Here is a 26677-nt window from a genome sequence, read left to right on the forward strand (position 1 = left end):
AGCCATTGAGCTAACATTTCTGTGACAACACAATGCAGCCGGTATCTATTAATCAAGCTTGTCGTATATAGTCTTATTGGGAGAAGCTGAGTTGAAACGATTTCATGCCACAGTTCGTTTTTTACGTGGAAAAAACGAACGAAAATTTTCACTTTTGAAAGGTCAAAGGATTTGAAGGACCAAAAGTGGTGGTAAAAAAATTGTGTAGGTACAAAAATTGTAAAAGGAGTTAAACAAGGCCCTAAATTGTTGAAAAAATGGCTGAATTGTTGAAAATTTGAAGATTTGAAGGAAAGGAATGGTTAGTACAATGGTTAAAGTAGGTAAAAACCTGTAAAAGAAGTTAAGCACAAGGATTCCCTGTGTATTTTAATGGAGCAAAAAATCCTGGAAAATCCTGGAATATCTTAAAAAGTTCAATGATTTGAATGACCAAAAGTAATCACTGTAATAAGTTGAAAGAGCTCAACATTTTAAAAGTAAAATGGTTAAAGTAGGTAAAAAACTGTAAAAGAAGTTAGGCACAAGGATTGCCTGTGTATTTTAATGGAGCAAAAATCCTGGAATATCTTAAAAAGTTGAAGTATTTCAAAAGCCAAAAGTAATAACTGTAATAAGTTGAAAGATTTGAACATTTTAAAAGTAAAATGGTAGAAAAAATATTAAGGGTCCGAACTGGGAGTCGATTCGGCAACCTTGTGCACCATAACTTCCCAATGCATTTTAATAGGGCAAAAATTCCCGGAAAAACTGGAATATCTTAAAAAGTACAAGGATTAAAAGTACCAAAAGTCATAGCAATAATTAGCTGAAAGAGCTGAACATTTTAAAAGTTGAATGGTAAAAATCGGTTAAAAACTGTAGAAGGAGTTAAGTGCCGAAAAACGGCGGAAGATGAGCGTAATAAAGAATAAATAAAGAGAAACAGGAAAACAAAGGGTTGAATGCTTTACAGCATTCAACCAACTAGAAGGAGCTGCATTTCCAGAAGAAAATGCAGGGTTGAATGCTGTATTGCTGAATGAAAGCAGAAATATTATGAAAAAGCTGAACATTATAAAAGTAGAATGTCTAAAATAGGTCAAACATTGTAGAAGGAGTTAAGCATGAAAGCTAAACAATTGTTGAAAAAATGGCTGAAATGTCCTGGAAAATCCTGGAATATTTTGAAAAATTAAAGGACCAAAAGTCAAAGGTGAACATTGTAAAAGTAGAATGACCAAAACAGGTCAAAATTTGTAGACGGAGTTAAGCATGAAAGCTGGAATTGTTGAAAAAATGGATGTACTGTTGAAAATTTGAAGATGATGCTAAAATGGCTAAAAGTGCTAGCATCAGCATCAACAACTGACTCAAAAAACCACATTGTTTAAGAGCATCATATTGGTAAAAGCTACATGTTATAAGTTGACAGAAAATCCACTTTTTTCAAAATGGCGGCTTTTCTATTAAATTTATCTCCATAGCAACCATTTTACGTTTGGGTCGTCATGGGATGACGAACAAATCGACGTCAGTTTCAGACAAATCGGAAAAAGTAAACCTTTGGACGTCCTTAGCAACGAAGTTTGTTTGCTAACCACGCCCACATTCCTTATATGTCCAGATCCAGTGAATTTCAATATGTTCAGTTCCAGCCATGGATGAAGTTTATTGCAATCTTTGCTTCAGATTTTTTCAGAAAAAGGCCACCAACAGTAGGTTGTGTCGACATCCCATAATGATTTATAAACGTATTTTATAGTCCAAAGCCTTGTGATCATTTTAATGTTTGAACGGTGTCTCTAGCTACAAGTATGTTAAAGTTATAATGCTAGAAAGAAACAGAGGTTTTCAAGAATTCTCCATGTATTTAAATGAAGCAAAAATCTTGGAATATCTTGAAAAGTTCAAAAATGTGAAAGACCAAAAGTAGTAGCTGAAAGGAATAAGCTGAAAGGGTTGAACATTGTAATAGTAGAAGGATTAAAATACGTGAAAGTTTGAAGAAGTTTAAAATTGCCTCACATTTTGGCACAAAATGGCCACCAAACTCTAGGTGGTGTTGCCATCCCATAATAGTTTTGAGCCTCATATTGAAGTCCAAAGCCTTGTGATCATTTTCATGTTTGAACAGTGTCTGTTGCTACAAGTATGTTGAAGTTATATTCGTTTAAAGAAACAAAGGCTTCATATTTGTAAAACAAAATGGCTGCCAAACAGTCACCAGCCCATAATGACTTCAAACCTTGATGTTGTACTCCAAAGCACTTATCATTTGACAGTTTAAGTGGAGTCACCTCTTCCAGTAGGGCACATCCTGTCAAATGCTGAGCTTCAAGATTAATTCTCTCAACTATGTATGTGCCATTGGTCTTGGCACACTCATCCATGTAAAATGAATGAGAAATATGGATCGTCAGCTAGCTAGCTGAATGACACAGCATTAAATTGTCATTTTGCCACTAACTTGTATGGTGTAACAACATGATAGTCACTTCTCGTAACAGCCACCTAACTCATGGTGTGGGAATCAACACTACCCATGAGCCTAAGCGGCCGTGGGCGGGGCTAGGATTTTCAATGTATTTCAATGAAGCAAAAAATCCTGAAATATCCTAAAATATCTTAAAAAGTACTAGGATTTGAAAAGCCAAAAGTCATAGCAGTAATAAGATGAAAGAGCTGAACATTTTAAAAGTTGAACGGTTAAAATACGTTAAAAATTGTAGAAGGAGTTAAGTGCCAAAATACGGCCGAAGATAGCATAAGAGGAAAACAAATGTAACACTAGAAGGAGCTGCATTTCCAGAAGAAAATGCAGGGTTGAATGCTATAATGCTGAATGAAAGCTGAATTTGCTGAAGAAATGGCTGAACAGAGCTGAAAGACCTCAACATTTTAAAAGTAGAATGGTTAAAGTAGGTAAAAAACTGTAAAAGAAGTTAAAAAAAAGATTTCCTATGTATTTTAATGAAGCAAAAATCCTGGGAAATCCCGGAATATCTTTAAAAGTTAAAAGATTTAAAAAAAAATCATAGCAGGAAAAAGTTGAAAAAGTTGAACATTGTAATAGTAGAATGGCTAAAATAGGTCAAAAAATGTAGAAGGAGTTAAGCATGAAAGCTTAAGTTGATACAAAAATGACTGGACTGTTGAAAATTTGAAGATGTTGCTAAAATGGTTAAAAGTGCTAGCATTGGAATCAGCATCATCAACTGACTCAAAAAAAACACTTTGTTTGAGAGTATCATATTGTTAAAAGCTACATGTTCTAAGTTGACAGAAAATCCACTTTTTCCAAAATGGCGGCTTTCCTATTGATTTTATCTCCATAGCAACCATTTTATGTTTCGGTCGCCTGGGGATGACGAACAAATCGACGTCAGTTTCAGACAAATCGGAAAAAGTAAACCTTTGGACGTCCTTAGCAAAAAAGTTTGTTTGCTAACCACGCCCACATTCCTTATATGTCCAGATCCAGTGAATTTCAATATGCTCAGTTCCAGCCATGGATGAAGTTTATTGCAACATTTGCTTCAGATTTTGTCAAAAAATGCCCACCAAACAGTAGGTTGTGTTGCCATCCCATAATAATTTCAAAACGTATGTTGAAGTCCAAAGCCTTGTGAGCATTTCAATGTTTGAACAGTGCCTCTAGCTGAAAGCTTGTTAAAGTTATAATGCTTGAAAGCAACAAAGGTTTTCAAGGATTCTCCATGTATTTAAATGAAGCAAAAATCTTGGAAAATCCTGGAAAATCTTGGAATATCTTGAAAAGTTCAAAGATTTGAAAGACTAAAAGTCGTAGCTGAAAGGAATAAGCTGAAAGGGTTGAACATTGTAATAGTAGAAGGATTAAAATACGTGAAAGTTTGAAGAAGTTTAAAATTGCCTCACATTTTGGCACAAAATGGCCGCCAAACTGTAGGTGGTGTTGCCATCCCATAATAATTTTGAACTTTATGTTGAAGTCCAAAACCTTGTGAACATTTCAATATTTGAACGGTGTCTCTAGCCAAAAGAATGTTAAAGTTACAATTGTTTAAAGAAGCAAAGGTGTGGCCAATGGAGCAAAAAGATTGGAAAATCTGGGAATATCCGGGAATATCTGGAAAAGTTCAAAGATTTGAAGGACCAAAAGTCATAGCTGAAAGGAATAAGATGAAAGGGTTGAACATTGTAATAGTAGAATGGTAAAAATAGGTGAAAGTTTGAAGAAGTTTAAAATTGCCTCACATTTTGGCACAAAATGGCCGCCAAACTGTAGGTGGTGTTGCCATCCCATAATAATTTTTAAACCTTATGTTGAAGTCCAAAACCTTGTGAACATTTCAATATTTGAACGGTGTCTCTAGCCAAAAGAATGTTAAAGTTACAATTGTTTAAAGAAGCAAAGGTGTGGCCAATGGAGCAAAAAGATTGGAAAATCTGGGAATATCCGGGAATATCTGGAAAAGTTCAAGGATTTGAAGGACCAAAAGTCATAGCTGAAAGGAATAAGCTGAAAAGGTTGAACATTGTAATAGTAGAATGGTAAAAATAGGTGAAAGTTTGAAGAAGTTTAAAATTGCCTCACATTTTGGCACAAAATGGCCGCCAAACTGTAGGTGGTGTTGCCATCCCATAATAATTTTGAACTTTATGTTGAAGTCCAAAACCTTGTGAACATTTCAATATTTGAACGGTGTCTCTAGCCAAAAGAATGTTAAAGTTACAATTGTTTAAAGAAGCAAAGGTGTGGCCAATGGAGCAAAACCATTGGAAAATCTGGGAATATCCGGGAATATCTGGAAAAGTTCAAAGATTTGAAGGACCAAAATGTCATAGCTAGAATAAGATGAAAGAGCTGAACATTTTCATAGTCGAACGGTTAAAATAGGTGAAAAATTGTAGAAGGAGTTTAACTGTGAACTTCTGAACGAAAAATTCTCCATGTATTTCAATGGAGCAAAAATTCCCGGAAAACCTGGAATATCTTAAAAAGTAAAAGGATTTGAAAAACCAAAAGTCATAGCAGAAATAAGATGAAAGAGATGAACATTTTAATAGTAGAATGGTTAAAATAGGTTAAAAATTGTAGAAGTAGTTAAACGCCAAAAAACGGCGGAAGATACTATAAGATACGATAATAATAAATAAAGAGAAACAGGAAAACAAAGGGTTGAATGCTTTACAGCATTCAACCAACTAGAAGGAGCTGCATTTCCAGAAGAAAATGCAGGGTTGAATGCTGTACTGCTGAATGAAAGCTGAATTAGCTGAAGAAATGGCTGAACTGTACTGGAAGAACCATGAACAGTTAAAGGTGCAAAAGTCCTAGCAGGAATAAGCTGAAAAAGTTGAACATTGTAATAGTAGAATGGCTGAAATAGGTCAAAATTTGTAGGACTTAAGCATGAAAGCTGAAATTGTTGAAAAAATGGCTGAATTGTTGAAAATTTGAAGATGTTGCTAAAATGGCTAAAAGTACTAGCATTGGAATCAGCATCATCAACTGACTCCAAAAAACACATTGTTTGAGAGTATCATATTGGTAAAAGCTACATGTTCTAAGTTGATAGAAAATCCACTCTTTTCAAAATGGCGGCTTTTCTATTGATTTTATCTCCATAGCAACCATTTTATGTTTGGGTCGCCTGGAGATGAGGAACAAATCAATGTCGGTTTCAGATGAATCGGAAAAAGTAAAGTTTTGGACGTCCTTAGCAACGAGCTTTGTTTGCTAACCACGCCCACATTCCTTATATGTCCAGATCCAGTGAATTTCAATATGTTCAGTTCCAGCCATGGATGAAGTTTATTGCAACATTTGCTTCACATTTTGGCACAAAATGCCCACCAAACAGTAGGTTGTGTTGCCATCCCATAATAATTTCAAAACGTATGTTGAAGTCCAAAGCCTTGTGAGCATTTCAATGTTTGAACGGTGCCTCTAGCTGAAAGCATGTTAAAGTTATAATGCTTGAAAGCAACAAAGGTTTTCAAGGATTCTTCATGTATTTAAATGAAGCAAAAATCTTGGAAAATCCTGGAAAATCTTGGAATATCTTGAAAAGTTCAAAGATTTGAAAGACTAAAAGTCGTAGCTGAAAGGAATAAGCTGAAAGGGTTGAACATTGTAATAGTAGAAGGATTAAAATACGTGAAAGTTTGAAGAAGTTTAAAATTGCCTCACATTTTGGCACAAAATGGCCGCCAAACTGTAGGTGGTGTTGCCATCCCATAATAATTTTGAACCTTATGTTGAAGTCCAAAACCTTGTGAACATTTCAATATTTGAACGGTGTCTCTAGCCAAAAGAATGTTAAAGTTACAATTGTTTAAAGAAGCAAAGGTGTGGCCAATGGAGCAAAAAGATTGGAAAATCTGGGAATATCCGGGAATATCTGGAAAAGTTCAAAGATTTGAAGGACCAAAAGTCATAGCTGAAAGGAATAAGATGAAAGGGTTGAACATTGTAATAGTAGAATGGTAAAAATAGGTGAAAGTTTGAAGAAGTTTAAAATTGCCTCACATTTTGGCACAAAATGGCCGCCAAACTGTAGGTGGTGTTGCCATCCCATAATAATTTTTAAACCTTATGTTGAAGTCCAAAACCTTGTGAACATTTCAATATTTGAACGGTGTCTCTAGCCAAAAGAATGTTAAAGTTACAATTGTTTAAAGAAGCAAAGGTGTGGCCAATGGAGCAAAAACATTGGAAAATCTGGGAATATCCGGGAATATCTGGAAAAGTTCAAAGATTTGAAGGACCAAAATGTCATAGCTAGAATAAGATGAAAGAGCTGAACATTTTCATAGTTGAACGGTTAAAATAGGTGAAAAATTGTAGAAGGAGTTTAACTGTGAACTTCTGAACGAAAAATTCTCCATGTATTTCAATGGAGCAAAAATTCCCGGAAAACCTGGAATATCTTAAAAAGTAAAAGGATTTGAAAAACCAAAAGTCATAGCAGAAATAAGATGAAAGAGATGAACATTTTAAAAGTAGAATGGTTAAAATAGGTTAAAAATTGTAGAAGTAGTTAAACGCCAAAAAACGGCGGAAGATACTATAATAATAATAAATAAAGAGAAACAGGAAAACAAAGGGTTGAATGCTTTACAGCATTCAACCAACTAGAAGGAGCTGCATTTCCAGAAGAAAATGCAGGGTTGAATGCTGTACTGCTGAATGAAAGCTGAATTAGCTGAAGAAATGGCTGAACTGTACTGGAAGAACCATGAAAAGTTAAAGGTGCAAAAGTCCTAGCAGGAATAAGCTGAAAAAGTTGAACATTGTAATAGTAGAATGGCTGAAATAGGTCAAAATTTGTAGGACTTAAGCATGAAAGCTGAAATTGTAGAAAAAATGGCTGAATTGTTGAAAATTTGAAGATGTTGCTAAAATGGCTAAAAGTACTAGCATTGGAATCAGCATCATCAACTGACTCCAAAAAACACGTTGTTTGAGAGTATTATATTGGTAAAAGCTACATGTTCTAAGTTGATAGAAAATCCACTCTTTTCAAAATGGTGGCTTTTCTATTGATTTTATCTCCATAGCAACCATTTAAAGTTTGGGTCGCCTGGAGATGAGGAACAAATCAGCGTCAGTTTCAGATGAATCGGAAAAAGTAAACTTTTGGACGTCCTTAGCAACGAGCTTTGTTTGCTAACCACGCCCACATTCCTTATATGTCCAGATCCAGTGAATTTCAATATGTTCAGTTCCAGCCATGGATGAAGTTTATTGCAACATTTGCTTCAGATTTTGTCAAAAAATGCCCACCAAACAGTAGGTTGTGTTGCCATCCCATAATAATTTCAAAACGTATGTTGAAGTCCAAAGCCTTGTGAGCATTTCAATGTTTGAACGGTGCCTCTAGCTGAAAGCATGTTAAAGTTATAATGCTTGAAAGCAACAAAGGTTTTCAAGGATTCTCCATGTATTTAAATGAAGCAAAAATCTTGGAAAATCCTGGAAAATCTTGGAATATCTTGAAAAGTTCAAACATTTGAAAGACTAAAAGTCGTAGCTGAAAGGAATAAGCTGAAAGGGTTGAACATTGTAATAGTAGAAGGATTAAAATACGTGAAAGTTTGAAGAAGTTTAAAATTGCCTCACATTTTGGCACAAAATGGCCGCCAAACTGTAGGTGGTGTTGCCATCCCATAATAATTTTGAGCCTTGTGTTGAAGTCCAAAACCTTGTGAAAATTTCAATATTTGAACGGTGTCTCTAGCCAAAAGAATGTTAAAGTTACAATTGTTTAAAGAAGCAAAGGTGTGGCCAATGGAGCAAAAACATTGGAAAATCTGGGAATATCCGGGAATATCTGGAAAAGTTCAAGGATTTGAAGGACCAAAAGTCATAGCTGAAAGGAATAAGCTGAAAAGGTTGAACATTGTAATAGTAGAATGGTAAAAATAGGTGAAAGTTTGAAGAAGTTTAAAATTGCCTCACATTTTGGCACAAAATGGCCGCCAAACTGTAGGTGGTGTTGCCATCCCATAATAATTTTGAACCTTATGTTGAAGTCCAAAACCTTGTGAACATTTCAATATTTGAACGGTGTCTCTAGCCAAAAGAATGTTAAAGTTACAATTGTTTAAAGAAGCAAAGGTGTGGCCAATGGAGCAAAAACATTGGAAAATCTGGGAATATCCGGGAATATCTGGAAAAGTTCAAAGATTTGAAGGACCAAAATGTCATAGCTAGAATAAGATGAAAGAGCTGAACATTTTCATAGTCGAACGGTTAAAATAGGTGAAAAATTGTAGAAGGAGTTTAACTGTGAACTTCTGAACGAAAAATTCTCCATGTATTTCAATGGAGCAAAAATTCCCGGAAAACCTGGAATATCTTAAAAAGTAAAAGGATTTGAAAAACCAAAAGTCATAGCAGAAATAAGATGAAAGAGATGAACATTTTAATAGTAGAATGGTTAAAATAGGTTAAAAATTGTAGAAGTAGTTAAACGCCAAAAAACGGCGGAAGATACTATAAGATACGATAATAATAAATAAAGAGAAACAGGAAAACAAAGGGTTGAATGCTTTACAGCATTCAACCAATAATAAATAAAGAGAAACAGGAAAACAAAGGGTTGAATGCTTTACAGCATTCAACCAACTAGAAGGAGCTGCATTTCCAGAAGAAAATGCAGGGTTGAATGCTGTACTGCTGAATGAAAGCTGAATTAGCTGAAGAAATGGCTCAACTGTACTGGAAAACCTTGAAAAGGTAAAGGTACAAAACTCCTAGCAGGAATAAGCTGAAAAAGTTGAACATTGTAATAGTAGAATGGCTAAAATAGGTCAAAGTTTGTAGAAGGAGTTAAGCATTAAAGCGGAAATTGTTGAAAAAATGGCTAAACTTTTGAAAATGTGAAGATGTTGCTAATATGGCTAAAAGTGCTAGCACTGAAATCAGCATCATCAACTGACTCAAAAAAACACATTGTTTAAGAGTATCATATTGGTAAAACTACATGTTCTAAGTTGACAGAAAATCCACTTTTTTGAAAATGGCGGCTTTTCTATTAATTTTATCTCCATAGCAACCATTTTATGTTTGGGTCGCCTGGGGATGACGAACAAATCGACATTAGTTTCAGACAAATTGGAAAAAGTAAACCTTTGGACGTCCTTAGCAACAAAGTTTGTTTGCTAACCACGCCCACATTCCTTATATGTTCAGATCCAGTGAATTTCAATATGTTCGGTTCTAGCCATGGATGAAGTTTATTGCAATATTTGCTTCAGATTTTGTAATGAAATTGCCACCAAACAGTAGGTTGTGTCGACATCCCATAATGATTTATAAACGTATTTTATATTCCAAAGCCTTGTGATCAATTTAATGTTTGAACAGTGTCTGTAGCTAAAGGCCTGTTGAAGTTATGATGGCTGAAAGAACCAAAGGTTTTCAAGGATTCTCAATGTATTTTAATGGAGGAAAAATCTTGGAAAATCCTGGAAAACCTTGAAAGGTTCAAGGATTTGAAAGACCAAAAGTAATAGCTGAAAGGATTAGGCTGAAAGATCTTAACATAGCAACAGTTAAAATGGTTAAAATAGGTTTAAAAAAACAGTTTAAAATCGCCTCACATTTAGGCACAAAATGGCAGCAAAACCGTAGTTGGTGTTGCCATCCCATAATAATTTCAAAACTTATATTGAAATACAAAGTCTTATGAGCAGTTTAATGTTTGAACGGTGTTTCTAGCTAAAGGCATGTCAAAGGTAGGAAAGTTAAAAGCAACAAAGGTATCAAATTTGAAAACACAAAACGGCTGCCAAACCCTCCCTATCTCTTAATGATTTCAAACCTTGATGGTACAGTCTAATGCATTGATCATTTAAAACTAAAGTAGACATACAGTAATTTCATCCAGTAGGGGGCACCATGTACAATTCTGTGTCACATGATTAAATTCCCCAACTGTGCATGTATCATCAATCATAGCACAGTCATCAATGTAAAGTGGAGAGACATATTGATCATCAGCTAGCTAGCTGAATGACACAGCATTATATTGTCATTTAACCAGAAACATATGTGGAGTAACAACATGATAGTCACTTCTCGTAACAGCCGCCTAACTCATGGTGTGGGAATCAACACTTCCCATGAGCCTTAGCGGCCGTGGGCGGGGCTAAGGCCAGGGTCCTGACGTTTGTTCACAAGATGGCTGGAGCACATGTTTGAACTGCAGCTTCCAGCTACGAGGAGGAAAATAAAAAATACATCAAAACTAACTTAGATTTGCTCCCACTGTTTGTGTGTGTGCTTTAAGCTGCTCTGATCATTTTAACGTTTGAATGGTGTCTCTAGCTAAAATTGTGTGGAAGTTGTAAGGGTTGGAAGAATCAAAGGTTGTCAAAGATTGAATGCAGTACTGCTTAATGAAAGCTGAACTTGCTGATGAAATGGCTGAACTGTCCTGGAAAATCCTGGAAAATCCTTAAAAGTTAAAGGATAAAAAGTCAAAACTTATGAGTAATACCACCTGAAAGAAAATTCTTCCATGTAACGAAATATATTTAAGTGAGTGGAACTGAATCTCATCAAGAAAGGCAAGGTAAAAAACCATGCAGAAAAAGTCGAATGCCAGAATCGAACTCAGAACCTCAGTATGATAAACCGTTCACCTTAGCCACTGAGCTAACACTTTAGTTACAATACAATGCAGCCGGTATAAATAAATAAGGCTTGTCGTGTACAGTTCCAGTGGGCGAAGCCGAGTTGAAACGGTTTCATGCCACAGTTCGTATTTTACGTGGAAAAACGAACAAAAGTTTTCCCTTTTGAAAAGTAAAAGGATTTGAATGACCAAAATTGATGGTAAAAAAATTGTGGAGGTAAAAATATTGTAGAAGGAGATGCATTTCCAGAAGAAAATACAGGATTCAATGCTGTATTGCTAGAAGAAAGTTTAATTTGTTAAAGACATGGCTGAACTGAGCTGAAAGAGCTCAAAATTTTAAAAGTAAAATGGTTAAAAAGGGTAAAAACCTGTAAAAGAGGTTAAGCACAAGAATTCCCTATGCATTTTAATGGAGCAAAAATCCTGGAATATCTTAAAAAGTTCAATGATTTGAATGACCAAAAGTAATAACTGTAATAAGTTGAAAGAGTTGAACATTTTAAAAGTTGGTTGGAAGAAAATTTTAAGGGTCCAAACCAGGTGTCGAACAGGGCGCCTCGTGCACCATAACTTCCCAATGCATTTTAATAGGGCAAAAATTCCCGGAAAAACTGGAATATCTTAAAAAGTACAAGGAGTAGAAGTACCAAAAGTCATAGCAATAATGAGCTGAAAGAGCTGAACATTTTAAAAGTTGAATGGTAAAAATCGGTTAAAAATTGTGGAAGGAGTTAAGTGTCAAAAAACGGCGGAAGATAGTATAAATAATAAATAAAGAGAAACAGGAAAACAAAGGGTTGAATGCTTTACAGCATTCAACCAACTAGAAGGAGCTGCATTTCCAGAAGAAAATGCAGGGTTGAATGCTGTATTGCTGAAAGAAAGCTTAATTTGTAAAAGAAATTGCTGAACTGAGCTGAAAAAGCTCAACATTTTAAAAGTAAAATGGTTAAAAAAGGTGAAAACCTGTAAAAAAGGTTAAGCACAAGAATTCCCTATGTATTTTAATGGAGCAAAAATCCTGGAAAATCCTGAAATATCTTAAAAAAATCAATGATTTGAAGGTCCAAAAGTAATAACTGTAATAAGTTCAAAGAGTTAAAAATGTTATTAGTTGAATGGTAAAAAAATTTCAAGCGTCCGAACCGGGTGTCGAACCGGGTACCTCTTGCACCATAACTTTCCAATGTATTTTAATAGGGCAAAAATTCACGGAAAACCTGGAATATCTTAAAAAGTATAAGGACTAGAAAAACCAAAAGTCATAGCAGAAAAAAGGTAAAAGAGCTGAACATTTTAAAAGTTGAATGGTTAAAATAGGTTAAAAATTGTAGAAGTAGTTAAACGCCAAAAAACGGCGGAAGATACTATAATAATAATAATAAATAAAGAGAAACAGGAAAACAAAGGGTTGAATGCTTTACAGCATTCAACCAACTAGAAGGAGCTGCATTTCCAGAAGAAAATGCAGGGTTGAATGCTGTATTGCTGAATGAAAGCAGAAATATGATGAAAAAGCTGAACATTGTAAAAGTAGAATGTCTAAAATAGGTCAAACATTGTAGAAGGAGTTAAGCATGAAAGCTAAAAAATTGTTGAAAAAATGGCTGAAATGTCCTGGAAAATCCTGGAATATTGTGAAAAATTAAAGGACCAAAAGTCAAAGGTGAACATTGTAAAAGTAGAATGACCAAAACAGGTCAAAATTTGTAGACGGAGTTAAGCATGAAAGCTGAAATTGTTGAAAAAGTGGATGTACTGTTGAAATTTTGAAGATGATGCTAAAATGGCTAAAAGTGCTAGCATCAGCATCATCAACTGAATCAAAAAAACACATTGTTTAAGAGTATCATATTGGTAAAAGCTACATGTTCTAAGTTGAAAGAAAATCCACTTTTTTCAAAATGGCGGCTTTTCTATTAATTTTATCTCCATAGCAACCATTTTACGTTTGGGTCGGCATGGGATGACGAACAAATCGACGTCAGTTTCAGACAAATCGGAAAAAGTAAAACTTTGGACGTCCTTAGCAACGAAGTTTGTTGGCTAACCACGCCCACATTCCTTATATGTCCAGATCCAGTGAATTTCAATCTGTTCAGTTCCAGCCATGGATTAAGTTTATTGCAATATTTGCTTCAGATTTTGTCATAAAAAGGCCACCAACAGTAGGTTGTGTCGACATCCCATAATGATTTCTAAACGTATTTAATAGTCCAAAGCCTTGTGATCATTTTAATGTTTAAACGGTGTCTCTAGCTACAAGTATGTTGAAGTTATATTCTTTTAAAGAAACAAAGGCTTCAGATTTGACAAACACAATATGGCTACCAAACAGTCTCCATCCCATAATGACTTCAAATCTTGATGTTGTAATCCACAGCACCAATCATTTGACAGTAAAAGTAGAGTCACGTCCTGCAGCAGGAGACATTCAGGCAAATGCTGAGCCATTAGATCACTTCAATCAACTATGCATGTGCCATTAGTCTTTGCACACACATCCATGTAAAATGGAGAAATGTATTGATCATCAGCTAGCTAGCTGAATGATACAGTATTTTATTTTCATTAAACCACTAACTTATGTGGTGCAAAAACATGATAGTCACTTCTCGTAACAGCCACCTAACTCATGGTGTGGGAATCAACACTTCCCATGAGCCTTAGTGGCCGTGGGCGGGGCTAAGGCCGGGGTCCTGACGTTTGTTCACAAGATGGCTGGAGCACATGTTTGAACTGCAGCTTCCAGCTACGAGGAGGAAAATAACATACATCGAGTGTTTGTGTGTGTGCTTTAAGCTGCTCTGATCATTTTAACGTTTGAATGGTGTCTCTAGCTAAAATTGTGTGGAAGTTGTAAGGGTTGGAAGAATCAAAGGTTGTCAAAGATTGAATGCTGTACTGCTTAATGAAAGCTGAACTTGCTGATGAAATGGCTGAACTGTCCTGGAAAATCCTGGAAAATCCCTAAAAGTTAAAGGATAATAAGTCAAAACTTATGAGTAACACCACCTGAAAGAAAATTCTTCCATGAAACGAAATATATTTAAGTGAGTGGAACTGAATTTTATCAAGAAAGGCAAGGTAAAAAACCATAAAGAAAAAGTCAAATGCCGGAATTGAACTCAGAACCTCAGTATGATAAACCATCCCCCTTAGCCACTGAGCTAACACTTCAGTTACAATACAATGCAGCCGGTATAAATAAATAAGGCTTGTCGTGTACCAAACATTATGGGATGGAGAATGCCAAACAGTCTCCATCCCATAATGACTTCAAACCTTGATGTTGTAATCCAAAGCACTAATCATTTGACAGTAAAAGTGTAGCCACGTCCTGCAGCAGGAGACATTCTGGCAAATGCAAAGCGTCAAGACCAATTCTCTCAACTATGCATGTGACATGCGGTTTTGCACACACATCCATGTATAATGGAGAGATACATTGATCATCATCTAGCTAGCTGAATGATACAGCATTATATTTTCATTAAACCACTAATTTATGTGGTGCAAAAACATCATAGTCACTTCTCGTAACAGCCACCTAACTCATGGTTTGGGAATCAACACTTTCCCATGAGCCTTCACTTTTGAAATGTCGAAGGATTTGAAGGACCAAAAGTGGTGGTAAAAAAAATTTTGGAGGTAAAAAAATTGTAAAAGGAGTTAAACAAGGCCTGAAATTATTGAAAAAATGGCTGAATTAATGGAAATTTGAAGATTTGAAGGAAAGGAATGAGCTGAACTGTTTCATACAATAGTTAAAGTAAGTAAAAACCTGTAAAAGAAGTTTAGCACAAGGATTCTCTATGTATTTTAATGGAGCAATAAATCCTGGAAAATCCTGGAATATCTTAAAAAGTTCAATGATTTGAATGACCAAAAGTAATAACTGTAATAAGTTGAAAGAGTTGAACATTTTAAAAGTTGGTTGTAAGAAAATTTTGAAGCGTCCGAACCGGGTGTCGAACCGGGCGCCTCGGGCACCATAACTTCCCAATGCATTTTAATAGGGCAAAAATTCCCGGAAAAACTGGAATATCTTTAAAAGTAAAAGGATTTGAAAAACCAAAAGTCATACCAATAATAAGCTGAAAGAGCTGAACATTTTAAAAGTTGAATGGTAAAAATCGGTTAAAAATTGTAGAAGTAGTTAAGTGTCAAAAAACGGCGGAAGATAGTATAAATAATAATAATAATAAATAAAGAGAAACAGGAAAACAAAGGGTTGAATGCTTTACAGCATTCAACCAACTAGAAGGAGCTGCATTTCCAGAAGAAAATGCAGGGTTGAATGCTGTATTGCTGAAAGAAAGCTTAATTTGTAAAAGAAATGGATGAACTGAGCTGAAAGAGATCAACATTTTAAAAGTAAAATGGTTAAAATAGGTGAAAACCTGTAAAAGAGGTTAAGCACAGTGATTCCCTATGTATTTTAATGGAGCAAAAAATCCTGGAACATCTTAAAAAGTTCAATGATTTGAATGACCAAAAGTAATAACTGTAATAAGTTGAAAGATTTGAATATTTTCAAAGTTGAAAGGTAGAAAATTTTGAAGCGTCCGAACCGGGTGTCGAACCGCGAACCTCATGTACCATAAGTTCCCAATGCATTTTAATAGGGCAAAAATTCCCGGAAAAACTGGAATATCTTAAAAAGTACAAGGATTTGAAAAACCAAAAGTCATAGCTGGAATAAGCTGAAGGAGCTGAACATTTTAAAAGTTGAATGGTTAAAATAGGTTAAAAATTGTAGAAGTAGTTAAGTGTCAAAAAACGGCGGAAGATAGTGTAAATAATAAAGAAATAAAGAGAAACAGGAAAACAAAGGGTTGAATGCTTTACAGCATTCAACCAACTAGAAAGTCTGCATTTCCAGAAGAAAATGCAGGGTTGAATGCTGTACTGCTGAATGAAAGCTGAATTAGCTCAAAACAGGGCTGAATGGACAAAAAAATGATGACGAACAAACTCTTTTATTTAGGCTCCTTAGGCTCTTTAGGTCGGGATTCTTTTTGGCTGAGAGAGCCATGAACACCATACATTTTTAAATGTAATTACATGAGAGCCATACAATATGTTTAAGTGAATGTGTGAATTTTATGTAATTTCAACAATTTTAAAGTACAAAACATCTGTGGATTATTTCTTAATATGATTGTGATGCTGTTGCTATTAATGATAAGTATTTCTTATGCGACTTCTGGTGCTGCATGGTTTTGCTCATGGTCTTGTAATCTGGTTCATCCGTAATAAAAGCTCAACTCAAAAGACGATTTCAGAATTTGATTCGCAGATTTGGGGTTTTGATTCCTGGTTTTACAGTTTTAATGCCAAATAGTTTAGGCATTAATTTGACACCATACCTACATGGTGAGTTTAAGGTTCATGCAGGTGTTGAGACTTCCACCCGTTAAACGTGATCGTAGGTTAGTCTTAATGTTCTTTAGATGTGAGAAATACTGCTCACGTGCAGACGTAGAGCCAAACATTGTCAGTACAGCAATACTCATACGCTGCAGTGTGTGGTATGTGAATGATGGCTGGCTTGACCGCAGTTCTGTTGTGACCCACATTATTTTAAGAGAGGACCGGGGGCTGCCGAGCGGTAACGCCATGCAAACACCCAGCCTTTCATTGCGGAGTGAAAGCGATCAGCGGCGTGGGGCTTTTTGCAGCGCGTTAAGCGGTGGAAAGCCGCCGGCACCGCGCGATCCGCCGCGGATGCCCTGCGAAAAGCCCCGTGCCTCGGATCGCGCGGTACAGGAGGGCATCGCTTCGCACCGCATGATCCTCTCTTGAAATAATGTGGGTCACAAGAAAACTGCAGACAAAGTAGCTCTCATTCGGATCTGCGGTGTCAAATCAGCCGTCAGTGTGACAGGAAGCGCGTTTCAAGTTTTGACGATCAAGTGGTCTGCGTGTCAGCTTTTTCATTTCTTGCCACTTTTGTTGGCTTGCCAGCTCCGCTTGTCGCCGGCGACACAGTCACCGCTGTGTGGTGTTATTATAGACTGTCATTCCAAAACGGAAGAAGAAAATAAATGATGGATCTTGTTAACTGAGCAGGTCTCGACATCTCGTTCTTACAACTCGACCGACAGAACACGCTGACACGCTCCGGTGAAACGCTCCGGAGAAACCCTTTGTCTACGACCCAGATCATGTGGCCATCAAAAGAGCCAGTTATGGATCGCGAGGGTTCCCGACCCCTGGTCTAAACGGTGATAATTTGTGGGGGGGAAAAGGTTTAAATTAAGAAATAATCAAAGTTGACAATAAATAAAATTAAAAAGAAAAGCAAACTAAAAATATATATATTTTTGTAAAAGCTGATGAGCCGGGTCTTGAACCGGCGAGCTTCTGCAGGGGGTGGTGGGGGGGGTTTCCTATGTATTTCTATGGGGGAAAAAATCCTGGACAACCTGGAATATCTGGAAAAGTACAAGTATTTGAAAGACCAAAAGTAAAATAGGTGAAAAAGTGTAAAAGAAGTTAAACACAAGGATTCCCAATTTATTTTAATGGAGCAGAAATCCTGGAAAATCCTGGAATATCTTAAAAAGTTCAATGATTTGAATGAACAAAAGTAATAACTGTAATAAGTTGAAAGAGCTCAACATTTTAAAAGTAAAATGGTAAAAAAAAATTTAAGGGTCCGAACCGGGTGTCGAACCAGGAACCTCTTGCGCCATAACTTCCCAATGTATTTTAATAGGGCAAGAATTCCCGGAAAACCTGGAATATCTTAAAAAGTACAAGGATTTGAAAAACCAAAAGTCATAGCTGGAATAAGCTGAAAGAGCTGAACGTTTTAATAGTCTAAAGGCCTGTTCACACCGGGACGAATTTCGCCGGCGATTTTCGCCGACGTTTAACGCCTCGTGACTAAACAAAGGGCACCAACAAGAGTGTGCACACCGACGCGAAAAAACGCCACGCGTTAAAGCGTCAAAAAAAAAAAACGCCTCGGGTTCGTTTTTTTTTTTCGACGCGTCGCGTCGAAATCTACTCGACCAATGAGAATGGCGCTTTTGCTCACGTGTCTGGAGCTTCTGAAGTTACAGTAAAACACAACTTGGGGGCGCTCAAACACAAAACTGCCTTGCTGAGCACACATACCAGCGAAGAAGATAGACGCCAAGTAGCGTCTACACACAGCCGCGAAGCAATAATGACGGACATTCTAAAATATCCCCGAACCAAGCAACAGTTGGAGCTACTGGTGCTTGAAATATTCATGTTTTCTTTGTTTGATTCTGACAAGCGTGTAAATACTTGCTCTCTTCTTCTGAGTGAAAAGCGACTTTAAGAAGCGTAATGTTGCGCAGCGCCACCTTGTGTACAGGAGTATTTCTGTTTTACATTAAGCGCCATCTAATGTCAGGGAATGAAATTGCATGTTTACTCCACTCATCGTCAGCGAAAATCGCCTGGGTGTGAACACAAAAAACGTGGCGAAAAACGCTGGCGAATAACGCCTGGCGAATATTCGTCCCGGTGTGTACGGGCCTTAATGGTTAAAATTGGATAAAAACTGTAGGAGGAGTTAGGTGCCAAAAAACGGCGGAAGATACCATAAATAAATAAATAAATAATAGGAAAACAAAGGGTTGAATGCTTTACAGCATTCAACCAATAAATAAAGAGAAACAGGAAAACAAAGGGTTGAATGCTTTACAGCATTCAACCAATAAGTGGTATTCCTGCTTCAGTGATGTTGTTTTTACAAGAACATATAAAAAAGTGGAGGAGGGATTCAAACCCAGTTTTCTAAAATACATTAAGGTGTTTGTAAAAATACATTTATTTGAAGCTTTTTGCAGAAAGACCTGAAAGTCACATTTTAGAGAAAACGAACTTGAAAAGACAAGACACATTTTTTTGGTCAAAATAATTTATAAGAAGGCTATATGTCATTTTTATTGTAACGATCTCAATAAATGTTAATATCAGACTTTCACATCTCAGTTCTGTGAAGCTGGGACAGTACTTTTACTGGACCTAACGGTAACAAAGGGCTTTTTAGTGTAGCATCCCTCAAAATTTGAAATGGCTTATAGTCCTTAGACAGTAATTATCAAGGATTAGGCATGGCATAAATGTGACCTCACAGAAAATTGCATGAAATACCACATAGACCCATGCAAGACTAATCGAATGCCATTCTATTATAGCTGCTTCACTAACACTTAGGAGAAGAGATGTGCGTCAAACTTCAATTTACCATCCTTGAATCCTTTAACAATGGAGATCTGAAGCAGTAATCATTAAAATCTAGTTGGCACCCGGCTAAATAAGGTGTGTCTTTAAGTGCTTCATATTAACAAACATCATCTATGTAATCTCTGACATTTTCAAGCATTCGAAAAGCATTCAAAAAGGGGAAAAGTCACCGACAGAAAAACAAGTTGAATTTCACGGGTAAAGGTATTTCCACCCATAATACCCAAGGCTATAACATTTGAAAGTTATTCTGTTCAGGTTTAACCTTTTCTTGTACTAATAAAAGCTTTTGGGTTTTTTTTTCCTACTGCTTTTCCCTTGCCTGCAGCAAGGGAGATAGTAAAAAAAAAAAACTGGCATAAAGTGACTTTTTATTTAACTGGCTCTTTCCGTTCCTCACAGAAATCAAGAGTTTCCACATTTGAGAAGATGTGGGCCTTCATGAGCAGCAGGCCACGGACGTCACTGGTGAAGTCAATTGAGGATGGGATCCAGAGAGTGCTGAAGTCAGACTATGCCCTCATTACAGAGTCCACCACTATTGATTACATCACCAGGAGAAACTGTAATCTGACTCAGGTGGGAGGGATTATCGACAGCAAAGGCTATGGCATTGGCACTCCCATTGGTAAGACATGGGAATTATTGCAGGAAAAATCAGAGAGACTTATAAAAAATTCATCCATTGTTTTTTCTTAGTTATGTATTTGTTTTTTGAAAGATAAGCTGGAGTAATTGCTTTTAGATGCAGCAGCGTCACAAAACATGTAGCTGCTAGTCAGACAGTATGACACAACGTGTTTATGTACCTTATTATCACACAGTCCAGCTGGCATTTCTTCCCAAGTTAAATGTGCCTTATGTCGCTTGCAGGCTCCCCTTACAGGGACAAAATCACCATAGCAATACTAAGCATCTTGGAGGATGGGCGCCTACACATGCTGAAGGAGAAGTGGTGGAGTGGGAGCAGCTGCTTGGATGAAGAGCGTCGCGAGACAGGCCCCATGGGTATCCAGAACCTGGGTGGTTTATTCATTGTGCTGGCATCTGGCCTGGTGCTGTCTGTGTTTGTGGCAATGGCTGAATTCATCTACAAACTGAGGAAGACTGCAGAACGTGAGCAGGTATACATCCCCACAGATCACTTTGAGTATGTCCCTAATTCTATTTGCCCTTTCTTCCTTAAGCTTAAAAGATGTGAAAATGATATTAAATTAATTGGGCTCGAATTTGAGTTTATTTTACCCTCCACTATAGCAGAGAAGCTGGCAACCATGACAATTTTGTCACAAAAATTATTAAACAGCCTCTAAACTATGCTGCTTTCATGGCTTTTAGTTCAAACGTGTTCTAAAAGGATTTGCATGCCTTTCGTTGGCTAATCCCTCCGAGCACTTGGCCATAACACCAAACATTTACTTATTTTTACAGACATAATTGCAAATTGGAGCACATAGAATTATTCCCAGATTAGTCATCGGAGATGGCAAAATTTTAAAAACCTGTTTCTAAAAGAAATCACAGATGTTTTTGAGTCACGGTGTGAGTAGTTGCATGCATGCTGACGCAATAAACCTCTACCCTCTCTTTGACACAGCAGCAATAATGGGGCATGTGCACACTATTTGGCAGTATTGCAATCTGACATTGCTGACAGCCACATGTACACACACTGGCATTAACACAACATGAATGTTCTAAATCCATTTTGTGTTCTTTAGACTGCCGACACTCTCTGCTGTCAGAACAATTTAAAGCTAAGGCATTTACCCCCCATCCCTTTCCCCTCTTCTCCTTCTCACTCCTCTCCCCCGCATCCTCCCTTTTCGCCCAGAGGTCTTTGTGCAGCGCCATGGTGGACGAGATCAGACTGTCGTTCACCTGCGAGAGACGGGTGAAACACAAGCCCCAGCCTCCGGTCATGGTGAAGACGGATGCAGTGATAAACATGCACGCCTACAACGACCGACGACTCCCAGGAAAGGACAACATGAGCTGCAGCACTGGGATGACTCCTGTGTTCCCATGACAATATGCTCCCCGCAGGGCAAAAGCCTCCTGAGCAATGTGTCGGGGGCGGTGCCAGAGCCCAGAGACAATGGCATAGACGGGATCACCAGATACACCATTAACCACAGTGACATAGGGACACTAACAAAACACGGGCAACTCAAAATGGCAGCATCAGCTACGCAGGTGTGACAAAGTCAACATTGTAATCCAAACTACAAGGATTTAAAATAATTTTATGGGGAAAAATCCTTTACTGAAAAAGATCCACCGAAATGAATCAGTTTCAAGTCTGATGTTTACGTGCGCAACTCAAATAGAAAAAACAATAGAAAAAAAAATAGATCAAGGGATCTTCATCTAATAAAAATAAATGTTTTGGTCATAAGCAAGAAGAATGGCGTTGTGGAGAAAGGCAATAAGTGATAGAATTTTAGGACCACAAGAGAGTTTTTGTTGAAAATCTGCTTTTTCATACAGTAAATTAAAACATGATACCTTTTATCTTGTTGATTTAAACACTTATGAAAGGCCTTTGGCAGCGGAAAGTAGTTTTACCTCAAAGTTGTGTAGGCTTGACTGGTCGACAGAATCAAGCTGTAGAAATTTACTATCTGGGGTTTTGTGATTGGTAGAACCTACAGCAAGCATCAGCTTTGATTTTTTTATTCCCCTTCTTTTAAATATGTGATCTGTACTTAGCTATATTGTTACACAAAAGCAACCATTACTACTGATGCAAAGTGGATTGACGAGACATGTACTGTATATTAAAAACACAAGATTTGATCATTGACTACTGGACAGTATTATGAATTCACCTTTCTTTCTTATCAGATTACGTTGTACATAACTGAATTTCACTCATTTTAAATATTAATTGCCAAAGATCTGACCATTCATCAGAAAAAAAAGATCAGAGCAGTATGGACCAGGACTGTTACTTTAGTTTGTTTCAGAACCCACCTTTTATCCTGTAAAGAGTAAATCTGAGTGTTTTAAGGGACTCAGTTGGTTCATTCGAAGACCTAATAGGTTTTTTTTGTTGTTTTTTTGTCTACAGGGATTTGTATCTAAACTAATGATGTTGTTTTCTGGTTTTAAGAAAAAAATAATCTTAAAAGAAAATTCATAAAGATAACCATAAAGATAAGCCTTTCTGTAAGCTCGTGAAATGTTATTGAAGGGACAAGTCAGTGTCCATGTCTTTGTTCTTTTCCAAGGTTTCTTTGACAAAAGCTGCTCTCACTCTACCATTTTGACTGACATTGATGTCATGGCAAACACTAAACCTAACAGGAAAAGAGTGATTTCATCCATTACTGGCACACAGCTAACCAGCTGTTAACCATTTATCAGATCCAATTGTTCTTAAAAAATAAAAATAAAAAAAAATAATTCAAAGCAAAACACAGTGGCCCTTGTTTTGGTGATCCATGATGTGTGATTCAAATCTGTTGGCTCAAGCAACATTTGGACTTGTGCATGGTAATTTCCTGCTTGGCAACAAGGAATAATGTTTCATGCACCATCAGCGCCAGGGCTGTCTTTGATCTGCTTATTAAAACAGAAGCCTGCAGCTGTCCAATCAGTGTGCAACCTCACATCCCCTTCAACAGATGTGAGTTTGAGGCCTCCACGGGTCAGAAGTTCATGAAGAGAACGCACACACGAGGAGCAATATTAATTGCTCACTGGGTAAAATCACTTTCCCATGCCAACATGCAGATGCATCTTTAAATGTTTCATTTTCAAAAACATCTTGCCAAGCAGGTTTGGGATGTGTCAATTTGACACATTTGTGACATCATGACTCATTTGCTTTGCCAACTAACATACTTAAAAATTCAAGACTAAGCTAACATTTAGAGATTTAAACATCTATTTGTAAAGATGTATCCATTTAAATCAAGAAAAAACACTGCAGTTTAAAAATAAATTTAGTTTTCTTTTCATTTCTGAGTATTTTAAGATCTCATACTGACCTTTCATGAAACTGTAGATCGTCAGTGCATCTAAAACACCTGCGTGCGCTGACTGGGCAGAACTGGCAAGATTAGGCATCTTTAAAAGAAAAAAAACATGAACATTTCACTGCATATTCAAGTTGAGATGCTCTTATCTAGAAAGAAAAAAAAAAAATTTGTCCTTGTGTGGCCACATGACCACTGAATGTCATATATTAGTTTGATCAGTGTAATGGTTGTTTTGCATTTTACTAAATTTAAGGTGGAAATGTGATTATGTTGGGAGCAGAGGAAAAACTTTTCAAGATTCAAAAGTTACAATGTTGTTTTTATTTAACTACCTGATGGTGACTGTGGAAATCTAGGTTTGTCTTGAGTGGATCCGGCTGTGGTAAACAAAACCAAAACGGTTGACAGTTTTGTGTTCTCGTTGACTTTGGTTTCTAGTTAAGTTCTATGCTTGACGGTTCGAGAAATCTGTGAGCTGCTGTTGCTCAGGAGCTCAAAAAACAGCAAACCTCTGTGAGGGTTATGTTGTAGATTCTCAGAGACAGAAAAATAGTGAAGTAAAAAATTGATAGTAAATATCTATAACTCAAGTGAACTCGGATCTGTAAAACTTAGCGTTGGTTTGGTAGAGCTTCACTGTATAATTGTTTATCAATCCCCTTCTGCAAAGTAGAGTATATAGATAAAATCAGCAGAATAAAATGTATTTTGCTAAATTTCTACAGTTTTAAATGTTTTTTCCCCCACAAATGTTATTTATTTCTTTAGAAAGGTCACTTTAACCTACTTCTTCACTTTCTCCACGATTCATTTTCCCAAATCCTGTTTATTTAATAAAAACAAATTATATCATAGTTAATTACCCTAATCCAGATAGAAAAATGTATGTATATCTCCTTTTTTGATGGCTACTATATTTTTACAAAGTGAAGATAAAATGGAAATGCTGAGCTTCCCTACAAGTTGAGGGAAGACTATCTTAGAGTAGTTTTATCTTGTGTCTGTGGACCTTTGCTCTTCATAAAAATCCCAATTACAACTTGGCCTAAAGTATGACTGGTACTGGTGTGTGGTATTACTATGTCAGTGTTACCCTGATGTGCATTTTTCCATACAGGTGATTCAAGACTGTAGTACACCTACATGATGTTTTGAAAAAGTCACTGAAAATCTTACAGACAAATTCAGTTCAGCTTGAGTTTTGAGAGATTTTCTGATTTAGCTCTTCTGTTTGGTGCAGGAAAATGTGCACCTTTTTTTAATCTATGTGAATAACAACGTCATTTTTACACAAAATTGTATGAAATGTAAAACAAGTAACACAAAATGTAAGCTACATTAACTGTGTTCCATGAGCAATGTGTACAATTAATTTTGATTTTCTTTACATGCTTTTTGTTTTTCTTTGTTTATTTTTGTGTTGCTAAAGCATCTATCATTGGGTAGAAAAACTCAAACAATATAATAAATTGTTGGTTCCAACCAGGGTTTTCTTTGTGGACATGCAGGATTTCTATAAATATAGTTTTTGTAAGTTTTTGTAAAAAAAAAAAAAGAAAAAGGTGGGAGGGATGGGGGTGTTTTGTTTTCATAGTAATTGTATGTGTTAAGACATTAGAATAACAAACATCTGAATACATCATGGTGGGAAATGAACTAAGTGCTATAGAAAAGCAAAATTTTCTTTTTAACACACTGTGAATAATTCAATTGTACAGTTTGCTGTATGGATTATAAGAAGATTTAAATAAAAAAACACAAACAATCCTTTTTTCTTTTTTTTGGTGTTGTAATTGCAGTTTTAGTTAGACAGTTTTATCCTGGCGACATGACATGCAAGGTTGTAAGTTTTGCAACTTTTTCCCAAGATAAGACTGACTTTTTAATTTCATTAATAGCTATAATTATTGCATTAAAGACTTTCCAGCAATATCTCAATTACAAAAAGTTGATTAGATTTTAAATAAGGTCATAGGGACGGCTCTTCTTAAAAGGTAAGAACCTCCTTTTTATATTGGCTGTTTAGAATTTCCATTATTACTTATTTTCAGAAAAAGTAAAGTTATTAAAAGTTAAGTTTTGCCGTGCATCATTAGAAGACGGTATGTAAAATAGACAATTTACAGATAGAAAACTTGTAATGTCTGTTACAGGGACTCCAACATTAAATCAGCCCTCTTTTTTCCATTAAAAACTCCTGTTGGAAAAGTTTCTATTACATTTTGGAGTGTTTCTGTGCAAATGTGTGGTTCTTTGGAGGATTCTTCCGATCAGGTCAAGTAGAATTGCAAGCCTAAGGTTTTCATCCCATGTCATTCAAAGGTGTTCGATGCAGTTGAGGTCATGCCTCTGTGGGGTCAATTAAAATTCTTCTAAACCAAACTCATCCAACCATGTCTTTATGGATGCTTTATGCTTTGTGTGGTGGGACAAGCTAGGTCGTGCTAAAACAGAAAAGGGTCTTATCTGTATCCGCAAAGTTACAAACTCCTCCTTGCTCGAACGGTCCCGTTAACCTGAAGCTGAGTCTGCTTCTCAACAGACAGAAGAATGATTCTTTTACTTTTATTTTTCCTTTTTTTAAAGTAAAGATGACTATATTCTCGATTTTGCACAGCTTCAACAAGGAGTTTGATAAAAACTTGTGCTCAACAAATAAAGTTTTTTTTTTCTCCAAACATTTTTGTTGATTGTAACTTGTACATCAGAATGAGTAGGAGCCTAATATTGTAAAAAACTACTTTTATGTTACTAAAAATAAACAATAGGTACTTCTCCAATATATTTTTTCATACTATATTTACACAACTGTAAACAATGATTTGACTGACTATTTAAGTTCACGTTTGTAATGACATGACCAAGCCTAACCAAAGAATACACTCAAGTTTAATACCATAAGTGATTCTTCCCCCTATAACCCAAAGTATGGCAAGTAATTACATTCACTTTGACACTTTCAATGATTTTAAATAAAAAAAAAACACTTTCACATAATCACATTTATATCAATAAATATAACTTTTTTTGACATTTAAAAAATTTAGTTTTAAAAATATGGATTGAAAATGATATTTATTTTTAGAAAATAATATTTGTACAAGTCACCAATTAATTTATTATTCATTTAGGTCAATTTATGTAATTGGAAAAAAGATACTTAAATATTATTTTATGAGTTTTAGTCAACCAGAACACAGACTGTGTCACAAAGTAAGTTTAGCCAAGTGCCTTTTATGCAAAATTGATATTCAAGTCTTTCCCCTCAACCGTGACTCAGAGAGAACAAAGCATAACAAACTTCATTCTGCTCACCGCAAGATAAAACCGTTGAAATGATGAGAA

At 36.2% G+C, this 26677-nt stretch overlaps 1 protein-coding gene across 1 annotated transcript in view; it reads left to right on the forward strand.

The window, feature by feature from the left end:
• The window catches only part of grik3 (glutamate ionotropic receptor kainate type subunit 3), a 159325-nt gene extending 134226 nt beyond the window's left edge, over window positions 1-25099 (forward strand). Inside the window, exons 14-16 of the mRNA XM_020710304.2 lie at window positions 19749-19974; window positions 20220-20470; window positions 21181-25099. Coding sequence (XP_020565963.1) covers window positions 19749-19974; window positions 20220-20470; window positions 21181-21375 — 672 coding nt within the window. The 3' untranslated portion in view covers window positions 21376-25099. The remainder of the gene's footprint in view (window positions 1-19748; window positions 19975-20219; window positions 20471-21180) is intronic.
• Window positions 25100-26677: the final 1578 nt, after the last annotated feature.

Source organism: Oryzias latipes, chromosome 16, assembly GCF_002234675.1.
Source record: "Oryzias latipes chromosome 16, ASM223467v1".
In the NCBI taxonomy this organism is placed as follows: domain Eukaryota; kingdom Metazoa; phylum Chordata; class Actinopteri; order Beloniformes; family Adrianichthyidae; genus Oryzias; species Oryzias latipes.